Source organism: Oncorhynchus clarkii, chromosome 33, assembly GCF_045791955.1.
Source record: "Oncorhynchus clarkii lewisi isolate Uvic-CL-2024 chromosome 33, UVic_Ocla_1.0, whole genome shotgun sequence".
NCBI lineage: Eukaryota > Metazoa > Chordata > Actinopteri > Salmoniformes > Salmonidae > Oncorhynchus > Oncorhynchus clarkii.
In genome coordinates, this window is record NC_092179.1 from 8006242 (window position 1) to 8031985 (window position 25744).

General features: G+C 42.5%; 1 protein-coding gene across 2 annotated transcripts in view; it reads right to left on the reverse strand.

Moving 5' to 3' along the window:
• LOC139392515 (copine-8) overlaps window positions 1-25473 on the reverse strand; it is a 129265-nt gene extending 103792 nt beyond the window's left edge. The window contains exon 1 of one of the 2 annotated variants that reach the window (XM_071140538.1): window positions 25266-25473. In XM_071140538.1, the coding sequence (XP_070996639.1) occupies window positions 25266-25342 (77 nt within the window). In that variant the 5' untranslated portion in view covers window positions 25343-25473. The remainder of the gene's footprint in view (window positions 1-25265) is intronic. The other variant, XM_071140539.1, reaches the window with a different exon arrangement.
• Window positions 25474-25744: the final 271 nt, after the last annotated feature.

A 25744-nucleotide genomic window follows, 5' to 3' on the forward strand; every position in this document is an offset into this window, starting at 1 on the left:
AGAGCTGGCAGGGTTAGTTTCCTGGAATTAACCCTCCCACCACTCCTCCACAGTGGTTTATCATTGGATGGATTAAAGTGGAACTGACAGTGTTCAAACTACTTTGCAGCTATGAAACAAACAATTATAATATCAGTCAAAAATATCACATTTCCAGCTTATCCTACAAAACCAACTTTATAAGAAGTTTTAAAAATAGGTTCATTATATTAATCATGCATTGAATTGCATCAATCTATTCTTCCAACAATGCCTTACTCTACGTTAGGGATTCCCAAACTCTGTCCTGGGTCCCCCCTGGTTGCATGATTAGGTTTTTGCACTAGCACTACACAGCCAATTCAAATGATCAAAGCTTGATAATGAGTTGGTTATTTGAATCAGCTGTGTAGTGCAAAACCGAAACATTCAACCAAAACATGTAACCATACCATCTGTGGATCTACATTTTAAAAGTACTTTGTCCTTGTATATCATATTCACAAACCAGGGGACAGTGATCCACTTCAACAACCCCCAAGTACAAGTCCTACCTTGCAGCCAACACCTTCACCCATCACTGGCCACACCAAGACCAAGCAGCTGACAGAGATGCTCCCCAGCATCACTGACCAGCTGGGAGCAGACAGTCTGACTAGCCTCCAGAGACTGGCCAAGGCTCTGCCCAAGAACTGCTGAGAACCGACTCCAGATCTGATCAAAGAAGTTCCTTTGCGTCTCTGTTACCTCATCTCCTCAGGATGGTAAAGGAGGACAGAAGGCTGATGCTCCTGAGATTCACCCAGTGTGAGAACAGTCAATCACAGTCCATAGCAGACCTGACATCTGAGAACCCATGGGGTTGGAGAGATCTGATACCAGGCCAGACAAATCTCTTTAGAAAAAATAAAATGGGAAAAGACCAAAGCACCAACAGAACCATAAGAGCTGTCTGTCTGGCTGTCCCCAGTAGGTGGGTAAGAAATAGGGAGAAAGACAGAGACAGACAGGGATAGATGGGTGTTGAAAGCCTTTCAGAGCTCTTTCAAACAGAGAGAGAGAGAAGTATGCTTTGACAATATGTACATTGTTAGGTCATTCCAATAAAGCAAATTGCACTGAATTGAGAGTGAAAGACAGAGACAGAAAGGCGCTGCGTGCGATGTGTAAGTCACGTCCCCCTACCAGACACCAAGTCCCAGCAGGGCCCGACGGTTCGCCCGAGTGAAGGAATGTCTCAGCAACAACTGTAACCTTAGCAACTGTCTAACATCCAATGGGCAATCGCACACGGGACTGATTGGCAGTTGGTAGTTTTTGGGGGGTTGGAGTATTTATCCCACTCACAGACAGCAGCTGCCAATGGGACAATATAAGTTTGACATCATCCCTCTGCTCGTTAAAAAACAGGAGAAGAGACGAGAGCTGTTTCACAGAATATCCCCCCTTCTCTCTCTCTCCCTCCTCTTTCGCTCTCTGATGAGATGTGTTCGTACAGACATTTAAATGAATGAACATGTCAAGCATGTCTCTGATCGGCGAACAAATGACAGATCGCCACTGTTTGGTCATGACCGCGTTACCATGACAACCCGCTGAACATGTGCCAGACCACATGTGCCAGGCCCCGGACCTACGTTACCCATCATCCTCTACCGTGCTACTCGAGAAATAGATTTTACCCGATGGAATGGTGAAGTCACACACAGTACAGTTACAGCCAAGTAGAGGGAGAAAAGGTCGTTCAGAATTAGAAATAAAGAACAATACAACAGCAGCCATTGGTCTGTGAAACTGGGACTTAACCAGGGATATTACTGTCCTGCTGGTCATGATCTGTGGCCATGAGTAACACTGTCACTGCATGGAGAGAGGACAAGAAAAGGAGAGGGGAGAGGAAATGAGGAAAGACGGAAAATGTGAGCAAACACTCTCCTTTCCTCTCACATTTTCTCCTCTCCTTTCGTATCCTCGCCATCTCCTCCCTCTCCCGTCTCCTCTCCTTGGGGTGGTTCTCAGAACAAAGTGAGATCCCACAGAGGGCCTTTCCTCTCTTTCCCTTCCTTCGCCCTTCCCGGTGTGGCCTGGATAACGGATCCACAGAGAATCACATCCATCACACTGAACTAGATCCAGCCACCATGGAAGGAAACGGGACTGCCAAACACACACACACACACACACACACACACACACACACACACACGTGCCGATTCTAATTCAAATTGTAAATCTGTGCTTCCATACAGCTGCAGTATCAAAGAACAAAACACTCAAGCTGTGGGATTCCTTCTCCCTGTTGTAGTAGTGAACATGGTGCTGGGATCCTAATCTTAACAACATAGCATTACCTACCTACCTGCACATTCAGAAAGATCCTGATCCAGAAACAAATAGGTGAATATATACAGTGTACCTTCTTCATTTAGATTTGACTGTACGGCCTCCCGAGTGGCGCAGTTGTCTAAGTCTAGAGATTCTGGGTTCGAGTTCAGGCTCTGTCATAGCCGTATAAATGTATAAAATACAGATAGAAATGACCATAAAGATCAATATAATCAAAATAAACTGCAAAATACTTGTATACAGTGCATTCAAAAAGCATTCCGAGTACTGATGCACCGATATTACATTTTTGGCCGATACCGATATTTTCCTTTTGTTGGCATTTACATATGTCCCCATCAAAACCTATTTCTTTCACTTGCTGTGCTGTTTCGTTATTCATTTGTTCAGTCGTTTCATTCTCAACTAGGATTTCTACGGAACGCCGTTTGGGTCTTTGCGTGTCAAGAAAGATACGTCAATTAACACTATTTGACAATCAGGACCTGAATATGAAACACAATAATTTAACGTGTTCATTCATTTTTTTGCGTAGTTATTACACAATCACTCGCATTTCATATGTCACAACGATTCATATACTAGGATGCTGGTAAAGTTGTCTCGCGCACCTAGAGTGCTGGTCATAAAAAAAAAGCTAGCTAGCTCATGGATGCAAACAATATTCTTCCCCAAAAACATTGTAGTTTTACTATCTGTTTCAGCTAGCTAACTACAGTGCCTTGCGAAAGTATTCGGCCCCCTTGAACTTTGCGACCTTTTGCCACATTTCAGGCTTCAAACATAAAGATATAAAACTGTATTTTTTTGTGAAGAATCAACAACAAGTGGGACACAATCAGGGAGTGGAACGACATTTATTGGATATTTCAAACTTTTTTAACAAATAAAAAACTGAAAAATTGGGCGTGCAAAATTATTCAGCCCCCTTAAGTTAATACTTTGTAGCGCCACCTTTTGCTGCGATTACAGCTGTAAGTCACCTGGGGTATGTCTCTATCAGTTTTGCACATCGAGAGACTGACATTTTTTCCCATTCCTCCTTGCAAAACAGCTCGAGCTCAGTGAGGTTGGATGGAGAGCAATAGTGGACTTTGCAGCTAGCCTACAAAATAAAAGTATGTCATTTTCAGTGATGCAAATGAATACAAATAGTAGAATTATGCCATCATTGAATAAATCATGCTAAATGAGGTTGGAATGTGGTTATATAAAATCAACAAAAGACAATTTGTTAATTTGACAAAATCTGTTGAAATCACACTGGATGTATTATACTTTAGAATTGCATTGGGGGCCTACTTATTTCATTGTACAGCCTTACCTATGGATTGTGGCTCAATGACATGGTGTATCGGTCTACTCAGTGGCACCCAGAGAACATTAGCGTCGTAGCTCTTGTTGGGGGACTCTGAAACAACTGTGAATTGAGCCACATTTATTGTCAACCTGTGTGTATTGAATACTATTCCAGAGGAAAAACAATACTGCATGGATGTTTTGGAGTCTGATACCTCTGAGGACGTTGGGAAAAAATATCTTGGGTATTGAGTAGACTGATGCACCATTTCATTGATCCCCAATCCTTAGGTAAAGCTGTACAGTGCAATATGAATATCAATACACACAATAGTCTGACTGGGGAGGTGATTTCACACAGTCACAGTCCCGCGATAAAAGCTACAAGGCAAATATTTGCGTAAACTCTTCAGTTGTGTTCTGTGGGTGTCACAGAGTAGACGGATACCCCATTTCATTGTTTAACATTACCTTGTCTAAATATGGCATGATTCCACCAATTGTAACCTTCTGCACCACTTTCAAATAGGTACTTTTATTTTGAAGGCAAATTCCACTATTGTGCCTAATCTTTATTGTGGCTAGCTTCACAACACATGTCTAGGTCCGGTCGAACATCACTAGCCAGACGATGCTAGCTGGCTGCTTATAACATTTGCTTTGGGCAACAGGGTTAAGTAGCTGGCTAGGTATTTATTTTCATGAACTGAAGTTCAACTTCAATAGGCAAACATCAAATCGTTACCTGGCTAATACCCACTCACAAGGATTCCTAAAAATCATTGCTACTGATAGTAGTGGTGACGCTTGGCTTGCACGCGCAAATTCAGAACACACAACATTCTATAAAATAACTGTTATTTACGTGTCAAATTAAAAGCTTATTTGACGTGTCAAATAGTGTTATTTAACGTGTATCTGTTTTGACACGCAAAGACACAAACGGCGTTCCATAGTATGTCGGGAAAGCTAATAGAAGTGACGCTATTAACGTTACCGTGCAACTCCATCATCACCCACGACAGAGAATGGTTGATTGTCAAGGGCAATGAATTCTATTATCTTGGCATTAATGGATTTCGACAGTTGTCAGGCTGAAAATGTTCTTACCCTTTCAAAAATGACTGCTGAATCCACACAGCAGACATTGTGGGCTAGGTTAGGAATGCTGTGTTGCACGTGAAGTGCAAAGTTTTAACTTTGCTTCATTACGTCAGCAAACTTTCAAAAGATTGGGGTCACTTGTTTGAGGTCCTTGTTTTCCATGAAAACTTACATGAAATGAGTTGCAAAATGAATAGGAAATATAGTCAAGACATTGACAAGGTTATAAATCATGAGATTTAATTGAAATAATTTGTGTCCTTCAAAACTTTGCTTTCGTCAAAGAATCCTCCATTTGCGGCAAGTACAGCCTTGCAGACCTTTGGCATTCTAGTTATCAATTTGTTGAGGTAATCTGAAGAGATTTCACCCCATGCTTCCTGAAGCACCTCCCACAAGTTGGATTGGCTTGATGGGCACTTCTCACGTTCCATACGGTCAAGCTGCTCCCACAACAGCTCAATAGGGTTGAGATCCAATAGCTGTGACTGCCACTCCATAATAGACAGAATTCCATCTGACTGCTTCTTCCCTAAATAGTTCTTGCATAGTTTGGAGCTGTGATTTGGGTCATTGTCCTGTTGTCGGAGGAAATTGGCACCAATTAAGCCCCGTCCACAGGGCATGGCATGGCGTTGCAAAATGGAGTGATAGCCTTCCTTCTTCAAGATCCCTTTTACCCTGTACACTTCACCACCACCAAAGCACCCCCAGACCATCACATTGCCTCCACCCTGCTTGACAGATGGCATCAAGCTCTCCTCCAGCACTCCTTTATTCTACGTCTCACTAATTTTCTCCTTTGTGATCTGAACACCTCAAAACTTAGATTTGTATATCAGCTGTTTCCAGCCACAAGTCATTTACAACATTAACCATGTCTACACTGTACTTCTGATCAAATTTGAATGTTTTTTTTTTTTAAATGACAAAAAAAAGTAGCTTTTCTTTCAAAAACAAGGACATTTCTAAGTGACCCCAAACTGAATGGTAGTGTACGTTATATAGGTATGCACGTCAGCTTTGACCGGTTTTCCACATCGGCATTAAACTAGATGTCGAGGCTGATACCGATGTTGGCATTTTTAGCTAATATCGGCTGATTACAATATGTTCACCGAAAATATTGTGCATCCCGAATTCAGACCCGTTTACATTTTCCACATTTTGTTACTTTACAGCCTTATTCTAAAATGTATTAAATAAATACAAATTCTCAATCAACACACAATACCACAATGAGAAAGTGAACATATGTTTCTAGAATTTTTTGCAAATGTATTTAAAATAAAACACAGAAACAGAAGTATTCAGACTCTTTGCTGTGAGACTCGAAATTGAGATCAGGTGCATCCTTTTTCCATTGATCATCCTTGAGAAGTTTCTACAACTTGATTGGAATCCACCTGTGGTAAATTCAATTGATTGGACATGATTTGGAAAAGGCACACACACCTGTCAATATAAGGTCTCACTGTTGACAGTGCATGTTAGAGCAAAAGCCAAGCCCCGAGGTCAAAGGAATTGTCTGTATAGCTCAGAGACAGGATTGTGTCGTGGCACTGATTTGGGAAAGGGTACCAAAAAAAGTTCTGCAGCATTAAAGGTCCCCAAGAACACAGTGGCCTCCATCATTCTTAAATGGAAGAATTTTGGCACCACCAAGAGCTGGCTGCCTGGCCAAACTGAGTAATCGGGGGAGAAGGGCCTTGGTAAGGGAGGTGACCAAGATGCAGATGGTCACTCTGACAGAGCTCCAGAGTTCCTCTCTGGCGATGGGAGAACCTTCCAGAAGGACAATCATCTCTGCAGCACTCCAAAAATCAGGCCATTATGGTAGAGTGGCCTGACGGAAGCCACTCCTCAGTAAAAAGGCACATACCAGCCCACTTGCGTTTGCCAAAAGGAACCTAAAGGATTCTCAGACCATGAGGAACAAGAGTTTCTGGTTTGATGAAACCAAGATTGAACTCTTTGGCTTGAATGCCAAGCGTCACGTCTGGAGGAAACAAGGCACCGCTCATCACCTGGCCAATACTATCCCTATGTTTTACAGCAGCAGGACCTTAGACTGGGGCAAAGGTTCAGCTAAGCACACAGGCTCAGCACACAAACACAGAGCCAAGACAACGCAGGAGTGGCTTTGGGACAAATGTCCTTGAGTGGCCCAGCCAGAGCCCGGACTTGAAGCTGATTGAACATCTCTGGAGAGATTTGAAAATAGCTGTGCAGCGACACTCTCCATCCAGCCTGACAGAACTTGAGACGATCTGCAGAGAAGAATGGGAGAAATTCCCCAAATACAGTTGTGCTAAACTTGTAGCGTCATACCCAATAAGACTTAAAGCTGTAATCACAGCCAAAATGTGATTCAACAGAGTAAAAGGGTTTGAATACTTAAGTAAATGTAATATTTCAGTTTTTATACAGTTGTCTAAACCTGTTGCTTCATCATTATGGGGTATTGTGTGTAGATTGATGAGAAAAAAAACAATTTAATCAATTTTAGAATAAGGCTGTAAAGTGAAGGGGACTATACTTTCTGAATGCACTGTACAAAATGCTTGTATTCAGTGTAATTCAAATGACAAAATACTCAGAAGTAATTAAAATACGTATTTCAAATGCATGTAACAGAAATACTACCCATTTCTGCACATTAACTCAGCAAAAGAAGAAACGTCATCACTGTCAGTTTATTTTCAGCTAACTTAACATGGTGTAAATATTTGTATGAACATAAGATTCAACAACTGAGACATAAACTGAACAAGTTCCACAGACATGTGACTAACATAAATGGAATAATGTGTCCCTGGGGGTCAAAATCAAAAGTAAGTCAGTATCTGGTGTGGCCACCAGCTGCATTAAGTTCTGCAGTGCATCATCTCCTCATGGACTGCACCAGATTTGCCAGTTCTTGCTTTGAAATGTTACCCCACTCTTCCACCAAGGCACCTGCAAGTTCCCGGACGTTTCTGGGGGGGAAAATGGCCCTAGCCCTCACCCTCCGATCCAACAGGTCCCAGACGTGCTCAATGGGATTGAGATCCGGGCTCTTCGCTGGCCATGGCAGAACACTGACATTCCTGTTTGCAGGAAATCATGCACAGAACGTGCAGTATGGCTGGTAGCATTGTCATGCTGGAGGGTCATGTCAGGATGAGCCTGCAGGAAGGGTACCACATGTGGGAGGAGGTCTTCCCTGTAACACACAGCGGTGAGATTGCCTGCAATGACAACAAGCTCAGTCCGATGATGCTGTGAGACCCCGCCCCAGACCATGACGGACCCTCCACCTCCAAAATCGATCCCGCTCCAGAGTACAGGCCTCGGTGTAATGCTCATTCCTTTGACAATAAACGCGAATCTGACCATCACCCCTGGTGAGGCAAAACCACGACTTGTCAGTGAAGAGCACCTTTTGCCAGTCCTATCTAGTCCTGTTCTGGTCTAGCGAAGGTGGGTTTGTGCCCATAGGCGACGTTGTTGCTCATGTCTGGTGAGGACCTGTCTTACAACAGGCCCTCAGTCCAGCCTCCAGTCTAAGCACTGATGGAGGGATTATGCTTTGCTGGTGTAACTCTGGCAGTTGTTGTTGCCATGAAGAACCTGTCCCACAGGTGTGATGTTCGGATGTACCGATCCTATGCAGGTGTTGTTACACGTGGTCTGCCACTGCGAGGATGATCAGCTGTCCATCCCGTCTTCCTGTAGCGCTGTCTTAGGCATCTCGCATTACAGACATTGCAATGTATTGCCCTGGCCACATCTGCAGTCCTCATGCCTCCTTGCAGCATGCCTAAGGCACATTCAGGCAGATGAGCAGGGACCCTGGGCATCTTTCTTTTGGTGTTTTTCAGTCAGTAGAAAGGCCTCTTTAGTGTTGTAAGTTTTCATAACTGTGACCTTAATTGCCTTCAATCTGTAAGCTGTTAGTGTCTTAACGACCGTTCCACAGGTGCATGTTCATAAAATTGTTTATGGTTTATTTAACAAGCATGGGAAACAGTGTTAAAACCCTACACAATGAAGATGTGTGAAGTTTTGTATTTTAACAAATTATTTTTGAAAAGACAGCGTCCTGAAAAAGGGACGTTTCTTTTTTTGCTGAGTTTACACTAGGTGTTGTATGAATTTTGTCTTGCTGCTTTTTGTTCTATGTTGCTCTGTCTGTATGCTACGCCTTGCTTGTCCTATGTTGCTCTGCGTGTCCTCACTGCTCAATGATTGTCTATATTGCAATTGTTTTTAATAACCTGCCCAGGGACTACGGTTGAAAATTAGCTGGCTGACTAAAACCGGCACTTTTACTGAAACGTTGATTAATGTGCACTGTCCCTGTAAAAATAAAATAAACTCAAACCTATAGAATACTTAATTGACTAATCACACACTGGTAGCCATGTAATGTTTGAGGCCTGAAATTACCCCCTGGAGAGAAGCAGGAAATCGATCTAAATGAGGTCCATGTCAAAATGGCTCCATGTGAAGTTGACTGCTACAATGAGCAGCACGGCTTTGTGGTTGTGTGTGTGCAAGTGTGAGTGTGTTTTTGTGAGCATGTGGTTGTGCATGTGCATGTCGCATGCATGCGAGTGTAATGCAGAAAGTCACAGTAGTATTTCCCCTACACTGATAGTGAGCCTGTGACAGAGCTGCACTACTATATCAACTCTACAGATTTTCATCTTGATAAATCAAATCAGTTTATTTGTCACGTGCGCCGAATACAACAGGTGAAATGCTTACTTACAGGCTCTAACCAACAGTGCAAAAAAAGGTATTAGGTGAACAACAGGTAAGTAAAGAAATAAAAACAGTAGTGAGGCTTTATACAGACACCGGTTAGTCGGGCTGATTGAGGTAGTATGTACATGTAGATAAGGTTAAAGTGACTATGCATATATGATGAACAGAGAGTAGCAGTAGCGTAAAAGAGGGGTTGGTGGGTGGCAGGACAGAATGCAGAAAGCCCAGTTAGCCAATGTGTGGGGGCACTGGTTGGTCGGGGGTGGGAGGGGCACAATGCAAAATAGTCCTAGTAGCCATTTTGATTACCTGTTGAGGAGTCTTATGGTTTGGTGGTAAAAAACAACAACTGTTGAAGCCTTTTTGTCCTAGACTTGGCACTCCGGTACTGCTTGCCATGCGGTAGTAGAGAGAACTGTCTATGACTGGGGTGGCTGAGGTCTTTGACAATTTTTAGGGCCTTCCTCTGACACCGCTTGGTGTAGAGGTCCTGGATGGCAGGCAGCTTATCCCCAGTGTGGTACTGGGCCGTACGCACTACCCTCTGTAATTGCCGTACCAGGCAGTGATACAACCAGGATGGTCTCGATGTCGCAGCTGTAGAACCTTTTGAGAATCTAGGGACCCATGCCAAGTCTTTTTAGTTTGCTGTTGGGGAATAGGCTTTGTCGTGCCCTCCTCACGACTGTCTTGGTGTGTTTGGACCATTCCAATTTGTTGGTGATATGGACACCAAGGAACTTGACGCTCTCAACCTGCTCCACTACAGCCCCGTTGATGAGAATGGGAGCGTGCTCGGTCCTCCTTTTCCTGTAGTCCACAATCATCTCCTTAGTCTTGGTTACGCAAGGGATAGGTTGTTATTTGGGCACCACATGGCCAGGACCTCTTCCCTATAGGCGGTCTCGTCGCTGTCGGTGATCAGGCCTACCACTGTTGTCGTCTGCAAACTTAATGATTGTGTTGAGTCGTGCCAGGCCATGCAGTCATGGGTGAACAGGGAGTATAGGAGGGGACTGAGCATGCACACCTGAGGGGATCCAGTGTTGAGGATCAGAGTGGCAGATGTGTTGCTACCTATCCTCACTACCTGGGGGCGGCCTGTCAGAAAGTCCAGGATCAAATTGCAGAGGGAGGTGTTTAGCCCCAGGATCCTTAGCTTATTGATGAGCTTTGGAGGGTACTATGGTGTTGAACGCTGAGCTGTAGTCAATTTTGTCCAGGTGGGAAAGGGTGGTGTGAAGTGCAATAGAGATTGCATCATCTGTGGATCTGTTTGCAAATTGTAGTGGGTCTAGGGTTTCTGGGATAATGGTGTTGATGTGAGCCATTATCAGCCTTTCAAAGCACTTCATGCCTACGGACGTGAGTGCTACGGGTCTGTCGTCATTTAGGCAGGTTGCCTTTGTGTTCTTGGGCACAGGGACTATAGTGGTCTGCTTGAAACATGTTGCTATTACAGACTCAAATCAGGGACATGTTGAAAATGTCAGTGAAGACACCTGCGAGTTTGTCAGCAGATGCCCGAAGCACACATCCTGGTAGTCCGTCTGGCCCCGCAGCCTTGTGAATGTTGACCTGTTTAAAAGGTCTTACTCATGTAGGCTACGGAGAACGTGATCACACTGTCGTCCGGAACAGCTGATGCTCTCATGCAGGCCTCAGTGTTACTTGCCTCGAAGCGAGCATAGAAGATAATTAGCTCATCTGACTGTGCTTCCCTTTGTCTGTAATAGTTTGCAAGCCCTGCCACATAAGACGAGTGTCAGAGCCAGTGTAGTACGATTCAATCTTAGCCGTGTATTGGCACTTTGCCTGTTTGATGGTTCGTCGGAGGGCATAGCAGGATTCCTTATAAGATTCCGGGTTAGAGTCCCGCACCTTGAAAGCGGCAGCTCTACCCTTTAGCTCAGTGCGAATGTTTCCTGTAATCCATGGCTTCTGGTTGGGGTATGTACGTACAGTCATTGTGGAGACGACGTCCTCGATGCACTTATTGATAAAGCCAGTGACTGATGTGGTGTGCTCCTCAATTCCATCGCAAGAATCCCAGAACATGTTCCAGTCTGTGATAGCAAAACAGTCCTGTAGTTTAGCATCTGCTTCACCTGACCACTTTTTTTGCTTCCTGCTTTCATTTTTGCTTGTAAGCAGGAATCAGGAGGATAGAATTGTGGTCGGATTTACCAAAAATGGAGGACGAGGGAGAGCTTTGTACACGTCTCTGTGTGTGGAGTACAGGTGAGCTAGAATTTTATTTTCCCTCTGGTTGCGCATTTAACATGTTGATATAAATTAGGTAGAACTGAATTAAGTTTCCCTGCATTAAAGTCTCCGGCCACTAGGAGCACCACCTCTGGGTGAGCAGTTTCCTTTTTGCTTATTCCCTTATACAGCTAACTAAGTGCGGTCTTAGTGCCAGCATCCGTCTGTGGTGGTAAATCAACAGCCACGAAAAGTATAGCTGAAAACTCTCTAGGCAAATATTGTGGTCTGCATTTTATCACAAGATACTCTACTACAGGCGAGCAAAATCTAGAGACTTCCTTAGATGTTGTGCACCAGCTGTTGTTTACAAATACGCACAGACCACCACCCCTCTTCTTACCGAAGTGTGCGGTTCTATCTTGCCGGTGCAGCGTATATCCCGCTAGCTGAATATCCATGTCATCATTCAGGCACGATTCCGTGAAACATAGGATATTACAGTTTTTGATGTCCCGTTGGTAGGATATTCGTGATCATACCTTGTCTAATTTATTTTCCAATGATTGCACGTTGGCGAGTAATATTGACAGTAACGGCAGCTTTCCCACTCGCCTTATTGCAAACAGGATGCATGTCTTGGATTAATTGTATTATGTACAGACTTCCTTCTTATGTACTGTCCAATTTATAGTAGATATTACGTTGAAAAAAATACCATGCTAATGTTTGAGGAGAGTGCACAACAAAACACTTATCACGGCAACTGGTTTGAAACATTCACCTCTTGCTGATTTGTCATCCTGAAGGTCCCAGAGATAAAATTTAGCATAGTTTTGTTTGATAAAATCTATTTTTATGTTCAAAATGTAGGAACTGGGTTCTACAGTTTGAACCCCTGCGGTCTCTGGTCCCACACGCACCACGCCTGGCAATCTAGATGTGTGAAGGTTAGTGTATTTTCTGTAGGGAAGCTAATTATCCATTGTGTATGACATTCCTGGGAGTGTGTAAACCTAAATTTTATTACCATATCATTTTTGTATGTTCTCTATAGTTATGTACTTGAACATGTATCATTTGACAAATTTGGCACATTTGGGCAGACTTGATAGAAAATGTTGTCCATGCTTCACTGGATCAATCTGAAACTTTGCACTAACACTGCTGCCAAAATCTAAATTGCTCCTAAACTGCAATATTATAAATGACCTCTCTTACATTTGTTTTCAAAGATGGTACAACAAAAAAAAAGAAAACATGTTTTTTTGTTTGTATTATCTTTTACCAGATCTAACGTGTTATATTCTCCTACATTCATGTCACATTTCCACAAACTTCAAAGTGTTTCCTTTCAAATAGTATCAATAATATGCATATCCTTGCTTCAGGTTCTGAGCTACAGGCAGTTAGATTTGGGTATGTCATTTTAAGCTCAATTTTATTTATTTATTAAACAGTACAATCCTTAAGAGGTTTTTAACCATACTCTGTTTCATCTCCTCAAACTTCGAGCAGACACTACTAAATGTACCAATGAACATTCATTCTGTTGGGACACGCGCATTGCATTACAGTACCACGCATCGCTAGCAGTATTTTGGTCAAATAAAGATGGTTATACTAGTTGTTTAGTCTGTTATTTATAAATGCGCAATAAGCATGAAACAATTATATAAGGAATTGGCAACTCGTTCTCAATCTGAGATATAAGGTAGGCCACTTGATTTCAACATCTGAACAAAGTGGACAGGTTAGCATGCTGTTCAAAACAGTGGGAGACGGACAGAAGGGTGTGTTCATAACAACTGTTTTGCCTTGTTAGCTGAATTCAGAGCTTGTGGAATTATACCTAGATCCCAGTTGGCTAAACTTGAAATATAAATATTAGCTGGCTACTCACTAGCATGTGGGCTTTTGCTTGAGAGATTGTTTATGAGACCGGTGTTAATTATCTATAATGCCTGCTACACTATTAGTGAATGTGCATTGTGCATGGTTAAATTTGTAACAAAAAAGGGCATTTTTAATAGACAGACCTGAAAGCCAGATCAGTGTTCATTGCAAAAAGTAAGGCCGTAATCGCTCAGCCTTAATCCAAGGCATCCCAAACATGCTCAATGGGTGACATGTCTTGTGAGTATGCAGGCCATGGAAGAACTGGGGACATTTTCATCTTCCAGGAATTGTATAGAAATCCTTAAGCATTATCATGCTGAAACATGAGTTGACGGCACCTGTGTAATGATCATGCTGTTTAATCAGCTTCTTGTTATGCCACATTTGTCAGGAGGATAGATTATGTCGGCAAAGGAGAAATGCTCACTAACACAGGAATGTAAACACATTTGTGCACAACATTTGAGAGTAATAAGCTTTTTGTTCTTATGAAAAACTTCTGGGATCTTTTATTTCAACTCATGAAATATGGAACCAACGCTACCTGTTGCGTTTGGATTTTTGTTCAGTGTAAATTCTAATCCTTTTTTGTTTTGTTGTTTGTTTCTTCTCATTTGTGTTTATTGTACTTGGTTTGGCAAAGTAAACAATATTGGCCCTTTGAATTTAATTGAAATGAGAGAGAAAGAGGAAAACCAAATCCAAATGAGTCACAGCATTGCTTTCTGTGGTTTAACAACGAACATGGACGCAAAGAAGCACAGATTACTAGTGCTGGGTGAAAAACAAAAATCGACAGTTACATATCGCAATTTTTTATATTGTCACTGTAGGTAATGTTAGCTAGCGTTGGCTGTACCTGTTCCAAAACTCCTGTATTTTTTTTATCCTATAGCTTGTTCTCTCTTATTTTAAAACAGTGAGCCAAGCTAACATGTTTTCACCACTTTAAGTTTCCTGACTGATCAAAACTTGTTTTCTCAAACAGCAGACACAGTGAGCAATGTGTTTAGAACATTCCATCACAATAAAATCACAGTATGGAACCGCAATACATACAGAATCACAATACACAATCTATCAGCACCTAAGCATTGTGATAATATTGTATCGTGAGGTCCCTGGCAATTCCCTGCTCTACTGATTACACACACACACACAACACGCAAATTACACACAATTCTGTGGAATTTTTTACCCAGCCATGTAGAAAATCTCCTCAAAGCTCAGGGTATTGGGAGCAGTCAAGTCATTTCCTCAGTGTGTGGATCTTGACGAGGTGCGCTAGACTCCCCAAGCAGACCCAAACCAGATTACATGGCAGGACCTTGCCACACACACACACCTCACTGGCCATTACCCACGCTCAGAGACCATGTCTTCCAATTTCATTTCAGCTCCACACACTTTCAACCAAATTGCAAATCCCACGGATTACTTTGCTCCTGTAAGGTCTTCCAAAATCCATTCAGCTCCCACAGTTCCAGCCAAATGTCCATTGGTCTTTCGCTCTCTTTTCATCCTCCTCTCCTATGTGCGAATCCTCCATTGTATCTTTGTCTTTCTCTGAGTTGTATTGAACCAGGTCACAGCATGGTCCCTGTCTCAGCTCAATCCAGCCAGACACTTTTGTCACTTCTCCAATACAAGCCATTAGCTTATCTTTATGGGTCCAAAAGGGCAATACAATCACTTCCTAGAGTCAAAGAGGGAACCAAAGCACCAACAAGAACCTTCAAGACAAGAGAGGAACTAGTTGAATGTTGTTGGGTTTCTGTCATTAAAACAGACAGATGTGGATCTATAATTTCTAGACGAATAGCCTATCTCCAGCCCGGGAGTAAGATAGAACCAGTTGCTTTTCAAAAAGTTTGTTGGAGATAAAGACGATTCACTCTTTTCACTTGTGACTGTTGGGTTGGAGCCAATAAAATGTGTGTGTGTATGTGTGTGTGCGCTTCTGTTGTGCACATGTTTTATGCCTGCGAGCATGCATGGCTATTGGATATTGGAATGCTCTGCCTGCCTCAAATCATCCAGTACCATGTGATCCAGGTTCCTCGTTGCCTCCCATTCCTTTGTCCATGGTGATCTGTGTGTCCGGGACAGGTCTAAAGTGAGTAACTTAGCTCACACACTTTGCTTCCTCCATTCTGGTCTCCCCAATCCGGTCTTCTCAATTTAGTGCAAACAAATAAAAAGAGACAAGGACAGAATATTAAGATGCACCATTCAACCAATGGCATTGCCCTTGAGACAGAATTTAAGTGAATTAGGGACAGTTCACATTTTTATTTTTTTATATTACCCTCACCTTGTACTTGTAACGTTTACGACCACAAATAACAATAGCTGTAGAGACCCTGTGTATATAAAATGTGGATATGAAATTTGCCGCTCCAGCATGCTTTTGTGGCACAGGCAATCCCTAGCAGGGCCAAGGGCCAGAAGGATGAGGGTTTGCTGACCACCATGGACGAGCTCAGTCTCCCTGCCTGTTTCATTAGGCCTACACTACGATTAGAGCAGGCAATGATCAACTAGGGGAAAATCAGATGTTCAACATTTTGATGCCATATGTAGAATTGTATCAAATATATTCAACACATTTTCCACCAACAGGTTTCTGTGCCAAAGTACCACACAACCAATAAACAAAAAACATACCGACTTCGGGCGCTTATCATGGCAATATCATGGTTGTGGATGTATTTCAACACCAACCTTCAAACTCCGTGCCTCTTTGCCTAACATGAGAAAATACAAAGAAATCAGCCAAGACCGCCAGAATTTTTTTTCTTGACCTCCACAAGTCTGGTTCATCCTTGAGAGCAATTTCCAAACGCCTGAAGGTACCACGTTCATCTGTACAAACAATAGTACGCAAGTATAAACACCATGGGACCACGCAGCCGTCATACCGCTCAGGAAGGTGACGAGTTCTGTCTCTTAGAGATGAACGTACTTTGGTGAGAAAAGTGCTCATCAATCCCAGAACAACAGCAAAGGACCTTGTGAAGATGCTGGAGGAAAACAGGTACAAAAGTATCTACATCCACAGTTATGTCGACATAACCTGAAAGGCCGCTCAGAAAGGAAGAAGCCACTGCTCCAAAACCACCAAAAGAAGCCAGACTACGGTTTGCAACTGCACATGGAGACAAAGATCGTACTTTTTGGGGAAATGTCCTCTGGTCTGATGAAACAAAAATAGAACTGTTTGGCCATAATGACCAGCATTATGTTTGGAGGAAAAAGGGGGAGACTTGCAAGCCGAAGAACACCATCCCAACCGTGAAGCACAGTGGTGGCAGCATCATGTTGTGGGGGTGCTTTGCTGCAGGAGGGACTGGTGCACTTCACAAAATAGATGGCATCATGAAGGAGGAAAATTATGTGGATATATTGAAGCGACATCTTAATACATCAGTCAGGAAGTTAAAGCTTGGTCACAAATGGGTCTTCCAAATGGACAATGACCCCAAGCATACTTCCGAAGTTGTGGCAAAATGGCTTCTGGGCAACCAAGTCAAGGTATTGGAGTGGCCATCACAAAGCCCGGACCTCAATCCTTTAGAAAATGTGTGGGGAGAACTGAAAAAGTGTATGCGAGGAAGGAGGCCTACAAACCTGACTCAGTTACACCTGCTCTGTCAGGAGGAATGGGCCAAAATTCACCCAACTTATTGTGGGAAGCTTGTGGAAGGCTACCCAAAATGTTTGACCCAAATTAAACAATTTAAAAGCAATGCTACCAAATACTAATTGAGTGTATGTAAACTTCTGACCCACTGGGAATGTGATGAAAGAAATAAAAGCTGAAATAATTATCTTATATTATTCTGATATTTCACATTCTTAGAATAAAGTGGTGATCCCAACCGACCTAAGACAGGGAATTTTTACTAGGATTAAATGTCAGGAATTGTGAAAAACTGAGTTTAAATGTATTTGGCGTAAGGTGTATGTAAACTTCAACTGTATGTATATATATATATATATATATATACACACACACACACACAGTACAAAGATCTTAAAAAGTTACCATGATTGCACAATAAACTCAGGGACTTTCAACTGTGGTCTCTAATTTGCACATAAGTACATGTACAATTACATACAGTGTATTCAGAAAGTATTCAGACCCCTTCTCCACATTTTATTATGTTAGTCTTATTCTAAAATTGATTAATTAAAACGTTCCTCAATCTACACACAATACCCCATAATGACAAAGCAAAAAAAACAGGTTTAGACATTTTGTAAATGTATTAAAAATAAATAAAAAAAACAGAAATAACTTATTTACATAAGTATTCAGAGCCTTTGCTATGAGAATCGAATTTGAGCTCAGGTGCATCCTGTTTCCATTGATCATCCTTCAGATGTTTCTACAACTTGGAGTCCACCTGTGGTAAATTCTATTGACTGGACACATGATTTGGAAAGGCACACACACACACACACACACACCTGTCCATGTAAGGTCCCACTGTTGACATTGGATGTCAGAGCAAAAACCAAGTCATGAGGTCGAAGGAATTTGGGTAGCGTACCAAAAAAAAAATCTCTGCGGAATTGAAGGTCCCCAATAACACTTTGGCCTTCATTCATTCTTAAATGGAATTAGTTTGAAATCACAAAAACTCTTCCTAGAACTGGTAGCCCGGCCAAACTGAGCAATCGGGGGAGAAGGCCCTTTGTCAGGGAGGTGACCAAGAACTCAATGGTCACTCTGACAGAGCTCCAGAGTTCCTCTGTGGAGATGGGAAAACCTTCCAGAAGGACAACCATCTCCGCAGCACTCCACCAAATCAGGCCTTTATGGTACAGTGGCCAGGCAGAAGCCACTCCTCAGTAAAAAGGCACATGACACCTAGCTTGGAGCATGCCAAAAAGGCACCTAAAGGACTCTCAGACCATGAAAAAGAAGATTCTCTGGTCTGATGAAGCCAAGATTGAACTCTTTGACCTGAATGCCAAGTGTAACGTCTGGAGGAAACCAGGCACCATCCCTACAGTGAAGCATGGTGTAGGCAGCATCATGCTGTGGGATAGTTTCCAGCGGCAGGGACTGGGAGATATTCAAGAAGACTCGAGGCTGTAATCGCTGCCAAGAGATGTTTCAACAACTGAGTAAAGGGTCTGAATACTTATGTAAATGTGATATTTCTTTTAAATACATTTGCAAGAATGTATACAAACCTGTTTTTGCTTTGTCATTACGGTTATTATGTCTAGATTTGAGGGGGGGGAAACAATTTTAGAATAAGGCTGTTCCGGACAAAAGCGCAATATCATTTACTTGTCAAAACTGCAGCCAAGCATCGATCATCATGTCATCAGAATAAGACCGCCCTGTGAAGTTCATCATTATTTCATCTGTCGCCTAATAAAATGGCATGCTTTCCCCTGATATCGTGATAGTTGTTATCTGACATGTACTTTACTCACATAAACAGGTTGTCAAGTCATTTTGAGGATGCTGGAATTATATTCTGGATGTACGTGCGCATGCCTACAGGAGACATATGAAGTAGCCTAATCAGACTAAAACATTGTGACTGGTTGTGTTCATGCCCCCCACAGTAACTTTCAAACTGCCCCTTAGCTAATGAATATCTGGCATCATCCAGGCCCCAAACTGGCCATCATCAATAACCCTGTGACTGTCACCTGAAAGATGTCCAAGGCGACCCACAGCTAGAGCCATGTTTCCACTCTCAATCTTACTTTCCATTTCAAATTAAAGGCCATCATTCAGTTCCATAAACAAAGCAGGCAGACAGGCTACAGGAGAGGCTGCCAAGCCTTTAGAGAGGAGAGAGAGAGAAATCATTTTGTTCCAACAGCCAGAGGAGAAACATTTTAACACTATGAAGTAGCCTAACTGACATCCAGACATTGGTTAAAATATGAATTTGAGAGGAAAGTGGGGCGAGGGACAGTTTGCTTAGTTTCTGTCCAAAGTCGAGCAATGAAGCCCTTTATCTACTTCCCCAGCGTCAGATGAACTTGTGGATGCCATTTGAGTTCACTTCAGGTTAACCATGCCTGATTATTTCTCAACGCTTACCCTCCCCTACTCCCTAAGAGACTGTTGTTTGGGGGAGTTTTGGGCTGAAACAGAGCACAACCTCAGGGATAGGAAAGCCACGTTTTGTTCTCCAAATACCAAAATGTCAATAAACATTTTTAATTAGAAATCTGCAAATCTAACCCAGAGTCAGGGAAAGCTTGCTGGGCCAGTGCCCCCTTACAAAAATATATATTTAAGTATCCGTTATTTATGTCTCTGCATCCAACATGAAGGAAGTTAGAGGAAGTTTTGCAAGCCAGTCATTGTGCTAACGCTACTTAGCAATTCCGCTAACTCTAGTTGTCAACTTCCCAGAGACATAAGAAAAAACTACCACAAAACTTTTGGATTGATAATAGTGGCTGTCATTAAGTCAGCCAATTGGTGACAGTTGTGTTGATAAGAAGAGTGGCTGTCCCACAGAGACGAGATGGAATATCTGACATCTAAGGACGCAGTCAGAGTCAGTTACACACTGGCAGGAAGAGAAAACACCAGGAGAGAGGGGGAAAGAGACAGGGAGAGGGGACAGACACATTGACAGGTATCCAGGAAAAAGAGAGGGGAAGAAAGGAACAAGCGAGAGAAAGGTGTGAGAAAAGGGGAGATTGGGCCCCGCTATGAACCCTAGCATGTCATGGTACCACTGGTCCCTGTGGTGCCCCCCTGCCCTCCTCTTCAATCAGAGAGGTAATGAGGCCTTAAACTCTGACACCTGTGCTCCCATCACTGATTAGACACATCCCTGAACAAGCGCTGAGAAAACCAGACACTACAGATTACCATAAACGCAGCCAGACACCACACGAGTGGTACAACAGGGAACCACACAATAACTACAGTATCACAGAGACAACCAGCCAGACAAAACAAATCAGACGTACAGTTGAAGTCGGAAGTTCACATACACCTGAGCCAAATACATTTAAACTCAGTTTCATAATTCCTGACATTTAATCCTAGTAAAAATTCCCTGTTTTAGGTCAATTAGGATCACCACTTTATTTTTAGAATGTGAAATGGCAGAATAATACCAGAGAATAATTTATTTCAGTTTGTATTTATTTCATCACATTCCCAGTGGGTCAGAAGTTTACATACTCAATTAGTATTTGGTAGCATTGCTTTTCAATTGTTTAATTTGGGTCAAACATTTCGGGTAGCCTTCCGCAAGCTTCCCACAATACGTTGGGGGAATTTTGGCCCCTTCCACCTGACAGAGCTGGTGTAAATAAGTCAGGTTTGTAGGCCTCCTCCTCGCACACACTTTTTCAGTTCTGCGCACAAATTTTCTATAGGATTGAGGTCAGGGTTTGTGATGGCCACTCCAATATCTTGACTTTGTTGTCCTTAAGCCATTTTGCCACAACTTTGGAAGTATGCTTGGGGTCATTGTCCATTTGAAAGACCCATTTGTTGCTGAGCGGCCTTTTCGGTTATGTCGATATAGGACTCGTTTTACTGTGGATATAGATACTTTGTGCCCGTTTCCTCCAGCATCTTCACAAGGTCCTTTGCTGTTGTTCTGGGATTCATTTGCACTTTTCGCACCAAAGTATGTTCATCTCTAGGAGACAGAATGCGTCTCCTTCCTGAGTGGTATGACGGCTGCATGGTCCCATGGTGTTTATACTTGCGTACTATTGTTTGTACAGATGAACGTGGTATCTTCAGGCGTTTGGAAATTGCTCCCAAAGATGAACCAGACTTGTGGAGGCACAGAATTTTTTCTTGAGGTCTTGGCTGATTTCTTTGTATTTTCTCATGTCAAGCAAGGAGGCACTGAGTTTGAAGGTAGGCCTTGAAATACATCCACAGGCACACCTCCAATTGACTCAAATGATGTCAATTAGCCTATCAGAAGCTTCTAAAGCCATGACATAATTTTCTGGAATTTTCCAAGCTGTTTAAAGGCACAGTCAACTTAGTGTATGTAAACTTCTGACCCACTGGAATTGTGATACAGTGAATTATAAGTGAAATAATCTGTCTGTAAACAATTGTTGGAAAAATAACTTAGGACATTTACTTTGCATGACACAATTGACTTGCCAAAACTATAGTTAACAAAAAAAAAATTGTGGAGTGGTTGAAAAACGAGTTTTAAAGACTCCCACCTAAGTGTATGCAAACTTCCGACTTCAACTGTATGTACCATGCACGGAAATAGCAAGATAATGCAATATCTGAACAATTCATACATTCTAACTCATACAGAGGTAGAACCAATCACTGAATTGGGAATACAGTGCTAGTACAATGAAATACTTTACGGGAACGGTTAGGTTTCGTAAATTGTGATTTACTGCTGCTCTTTAATCATTTGTTATTCTTACCTCTTACTTTTTTGGGGGGAGGTGGGGGTATTTTCTTAAAACTGCATTGTTGGTTAAGGGCTTGTAAGTAAGCATTTCACGGTAACGTCTACACCCCGTTGTATTCAGCACACGCGACAAATAACATTTGATGAGATTTAGGTGCGCTTTATTACACCAAGCCAAGAATCAATTTCTCCAGGACGATCCGACGGGTACTGAGAAATGCAGCCCCTTATTCATATTAATTGGACTCTGGTCCACACAGAAATGTACTGTGTCATGATGACAGTAAATAAGCATAGCCCAACCTAACTAGAGCAGAGACATCCACCTACAGTAGCCTACAGTACCCACACGTAAACATGATATCAGATGACTGCAGGCAGGGAGGGAAGAGAAAGAGTTCTGTACTAACAGTCTTTGCCTCCATTGGAGCTCTGGGCAGAGAGAGAAGACATTGAGAGAGAAGAAATTGAGAGAGAGAGACTCTTATCCCTTCATCAGACAGTGTGTGTATTTGTGTGCGTTTGAGAGCAGAGCCTTGTTTGTGGTGTGTGAGAGAGAGAGAGAGAGAGAGAGAGAGAGAGAGAGAGAGAGCCTTTTAGGCACACACACACACCTGGCCGCGTTACCATGGTACCTCACCTCCTCTCTGGGGTGTGATGAGTGTGAAGGCATTCCCTACTGACCCCCTCTATGCCCAGCAGGCACCAGAGCATGACTCAGAACCAGCATTTACCGAACATCCCTTATGTACAGTGGGGCAAAAAAGTATTTAGTCACCCACCAATTGTGCAAGTTCTCCCCGTTAAAGAGATGAGAGGCCTGTAATTTTCATCATAGGTACACTTCAACTATGACAGACAAAATAAGAGAAAAAAAACCACAAAAATCACATTGTAGAATTTTTAATTAATTTATTTGCAAATTATGGTGGAAAATAAGTATTTAACCAATAACAAAAGTTTATCTCAATACTTTGTTATATACCCTTTGTTGGCAATGACAGAGGTCAAACATTTTCGTCTTCACAAGGTTTTCACACACTGTTGCTGGTATTTTGGCCCATTCCTCCATGCAGATCTCTTCTAGAGCAGTGATGTTTAGGGGCTGTTGCTGGGCAACACAGACTTTCAACTCCCTCCAAAGATGTTCTATGGGGTTGAGATCTGGAGACTGGCTAGGCCACTCCAGGACCTTGAAATGCTTCTTACGAAGCCACTCCTTCGTTGCCTGGGCGGTGTGTTTGGGATCATTGTCATGCTGAAAGACCCAGCCACGTTTCATCTTCAATGCCCTTGCTGATGGTAGGCTTTGTTACTTTGGTCCCAGCTCTCTGCAGGTCATTCACTAGGTCCCCCCCGTGTGGTTCTGGGATTTTTGCTCACCGTTCTTGTGATCATTTTGACCCCACGGGGTGAGATCTTGTGTGGAGCCCCAGATCGAGGGAGATTATCAGTGGTCTTGTATGTCTTCCATTTCCTAATAATTGCTCCCACAGTTGATTTCTTCAAACCAAGCTGCTTACCTATTGCAGATTCAGTCTTCCCAGCCTGGTGCAATTCTGCAATTTTGTTTCTGGTGTCCTTTGACAGCTCTTTGGTCTTGGCCATAGTCAAACAGTGTGACTGTTTGAGGTTGTGGATAGGTGTCTTTTATACTGATAACAAGTTCAAACAGGTGCCATTAATACAGGTAACGAGTGGAGGACAGAGGAGCCTCTTAAAGAAGAAGTTACATGTCTGTGAGAGCCAGAAATCTTGCTTGTTTGTAGGTGACCAAATACTTATTTTCCACCATAATTTGCTAATAAATTCATTAAAAATCCTACAATGTGATTTTCTGGATTTTTTCCCCTCATTTTGTCTGTCATAGTTGAAGTGTACATATGATGAAAATTACAGGCCTCTCATATTTTTAAGTGGGAGAACTTGCACAATTGGTGGCTGACTAAATACTTTTTTGCCCCACTGTATATAGTGCCTCTTCTGCAGAGTCTGACACATAAGGGGTAATATGTGATGTATTACCTGGAGGTGATAGAAATAACACATTTGAATGGACTGATTCCTCTAGAGAATTAAGCTACTGGTTCAGAATGGTATGGTCAAATATTGAGTAACTAGTTATTGTGTGTGTTTTTTTTTAATTATTTCCCTTTCATTCAATTTAGTCCAGTGAGAGATCTAAGGGGAATTTCCTTGTGAAGTAGGCCCACACTTCGTTTCAATACGACATGCGTTATCCAGGCTGTATCACAGCCGGCCGTGATTGTGAGTCCCATAGGGCAGTGCACAACTGGCCCAGGGTCTTCCGGGTTTGGCCGGGGTAGGCAGTCATAGTAAATAAGAATTTGTTCTTAACTGACTTGCCTAGTTAAATAATGGGTCAAATAAAATTTAATTGAGTGGTTAGAAAGTCTCACTTTCTTTGTGTGTCGTCTTTCCTTCAATATCAGTTGATTAAATAACGAGTGACAGTCCAGTGACAACACTAGGATTCCCATTCCAGTGAGGCCAGCATTCCCTCAGTTGAACTATTCTAAAAGGACCCATTAAATATATACGGTTGGGCGAGGACGGGGGAGCCGTTATGCAACAGGAAGGCACGTCTCCAGAGAAAGAGGGTGGTTTAAAACGGGCTAGTGATACACCCTCAACCCGCTAAATCTAGCCTACCCTTCTATTCCAGCTCACAAACACGTCTGACTGTCGCTGCACTTAGAATAGCCTACATCAAATCACCAACCTACTCCTGGCATATAGTTTACCTTTCGTCAAACGTCAATGTAAATATATTTGTGTGCTTCTGATCAGTTCGGTGAGTGACAGCCCACAACAAACCACGAGTCAGAACAAGTGTCAAATTATTCAGTGAGAACAATATTCTAACATATGGCAGTGTAGCAAGATAGGGAATGTTGGTTTTGTCGTTTATGCCTATTCGAGGCTGTTGGTGTCCATTGACAGTCCTCCAACAGGAATAATGCCAGGTTACTTACTGCCTATTAAATACCCGATAGACTATAGTTCGAAAGTTGATTGTAAACTTACCACCTAAAACTAAAACAAAGGAGAAATGTGAACACCGCACTCTTATACAATGTAGCCTAAAGTAATTATCAACAGTGCGGTTGGTTGAACAACAGTGACTTCTTCAAAATGTTACTACAACCAGAACGGAAGATAAAAACCGGAATATTTGCCCATACCATATCCTGCTTCCGTGACAGTCATATCAAACCCCGACAAAAATGGGTCACACTGAAGCCATTCTCTTACCTGCAAGACACTGTGATTTCAACTTTGGTGGCAGGGATGGAAGCATTGAGCGGGTCGAAATCTCCTATTGACGCCATGTTGCGAAGCTATTGCAATTGTTCAAGATGGAAAATATTTTTGTCCAACCCCTTTTAGCAGTAGCAATCGGACAAACTACACCTCCTTTAGTGAAACGAGAACGAATGCATGTGGACGGAACGAAGATGAATGCTCCGAGTAGGCTACTAGCGGTGGAGTGATGTCTATGGGGGGTGATAAGAGACATATATAAGCCTAGGCAACCGTACCACCTGACATGACATGAAGCCTTACTAACATCTGCGTGACGCCTGTGTCCCATGTTAATGAAAGTAATAACGTGCATAGTTTATATTTATATTAATTAAATCTCAACCATAAATGTTAGGGTTATACGGCAGTCCCCATAGGAGAACCCTTTAAAGAACCATTTTTGGTTCGAGTAACAACCCTTTTTGGTT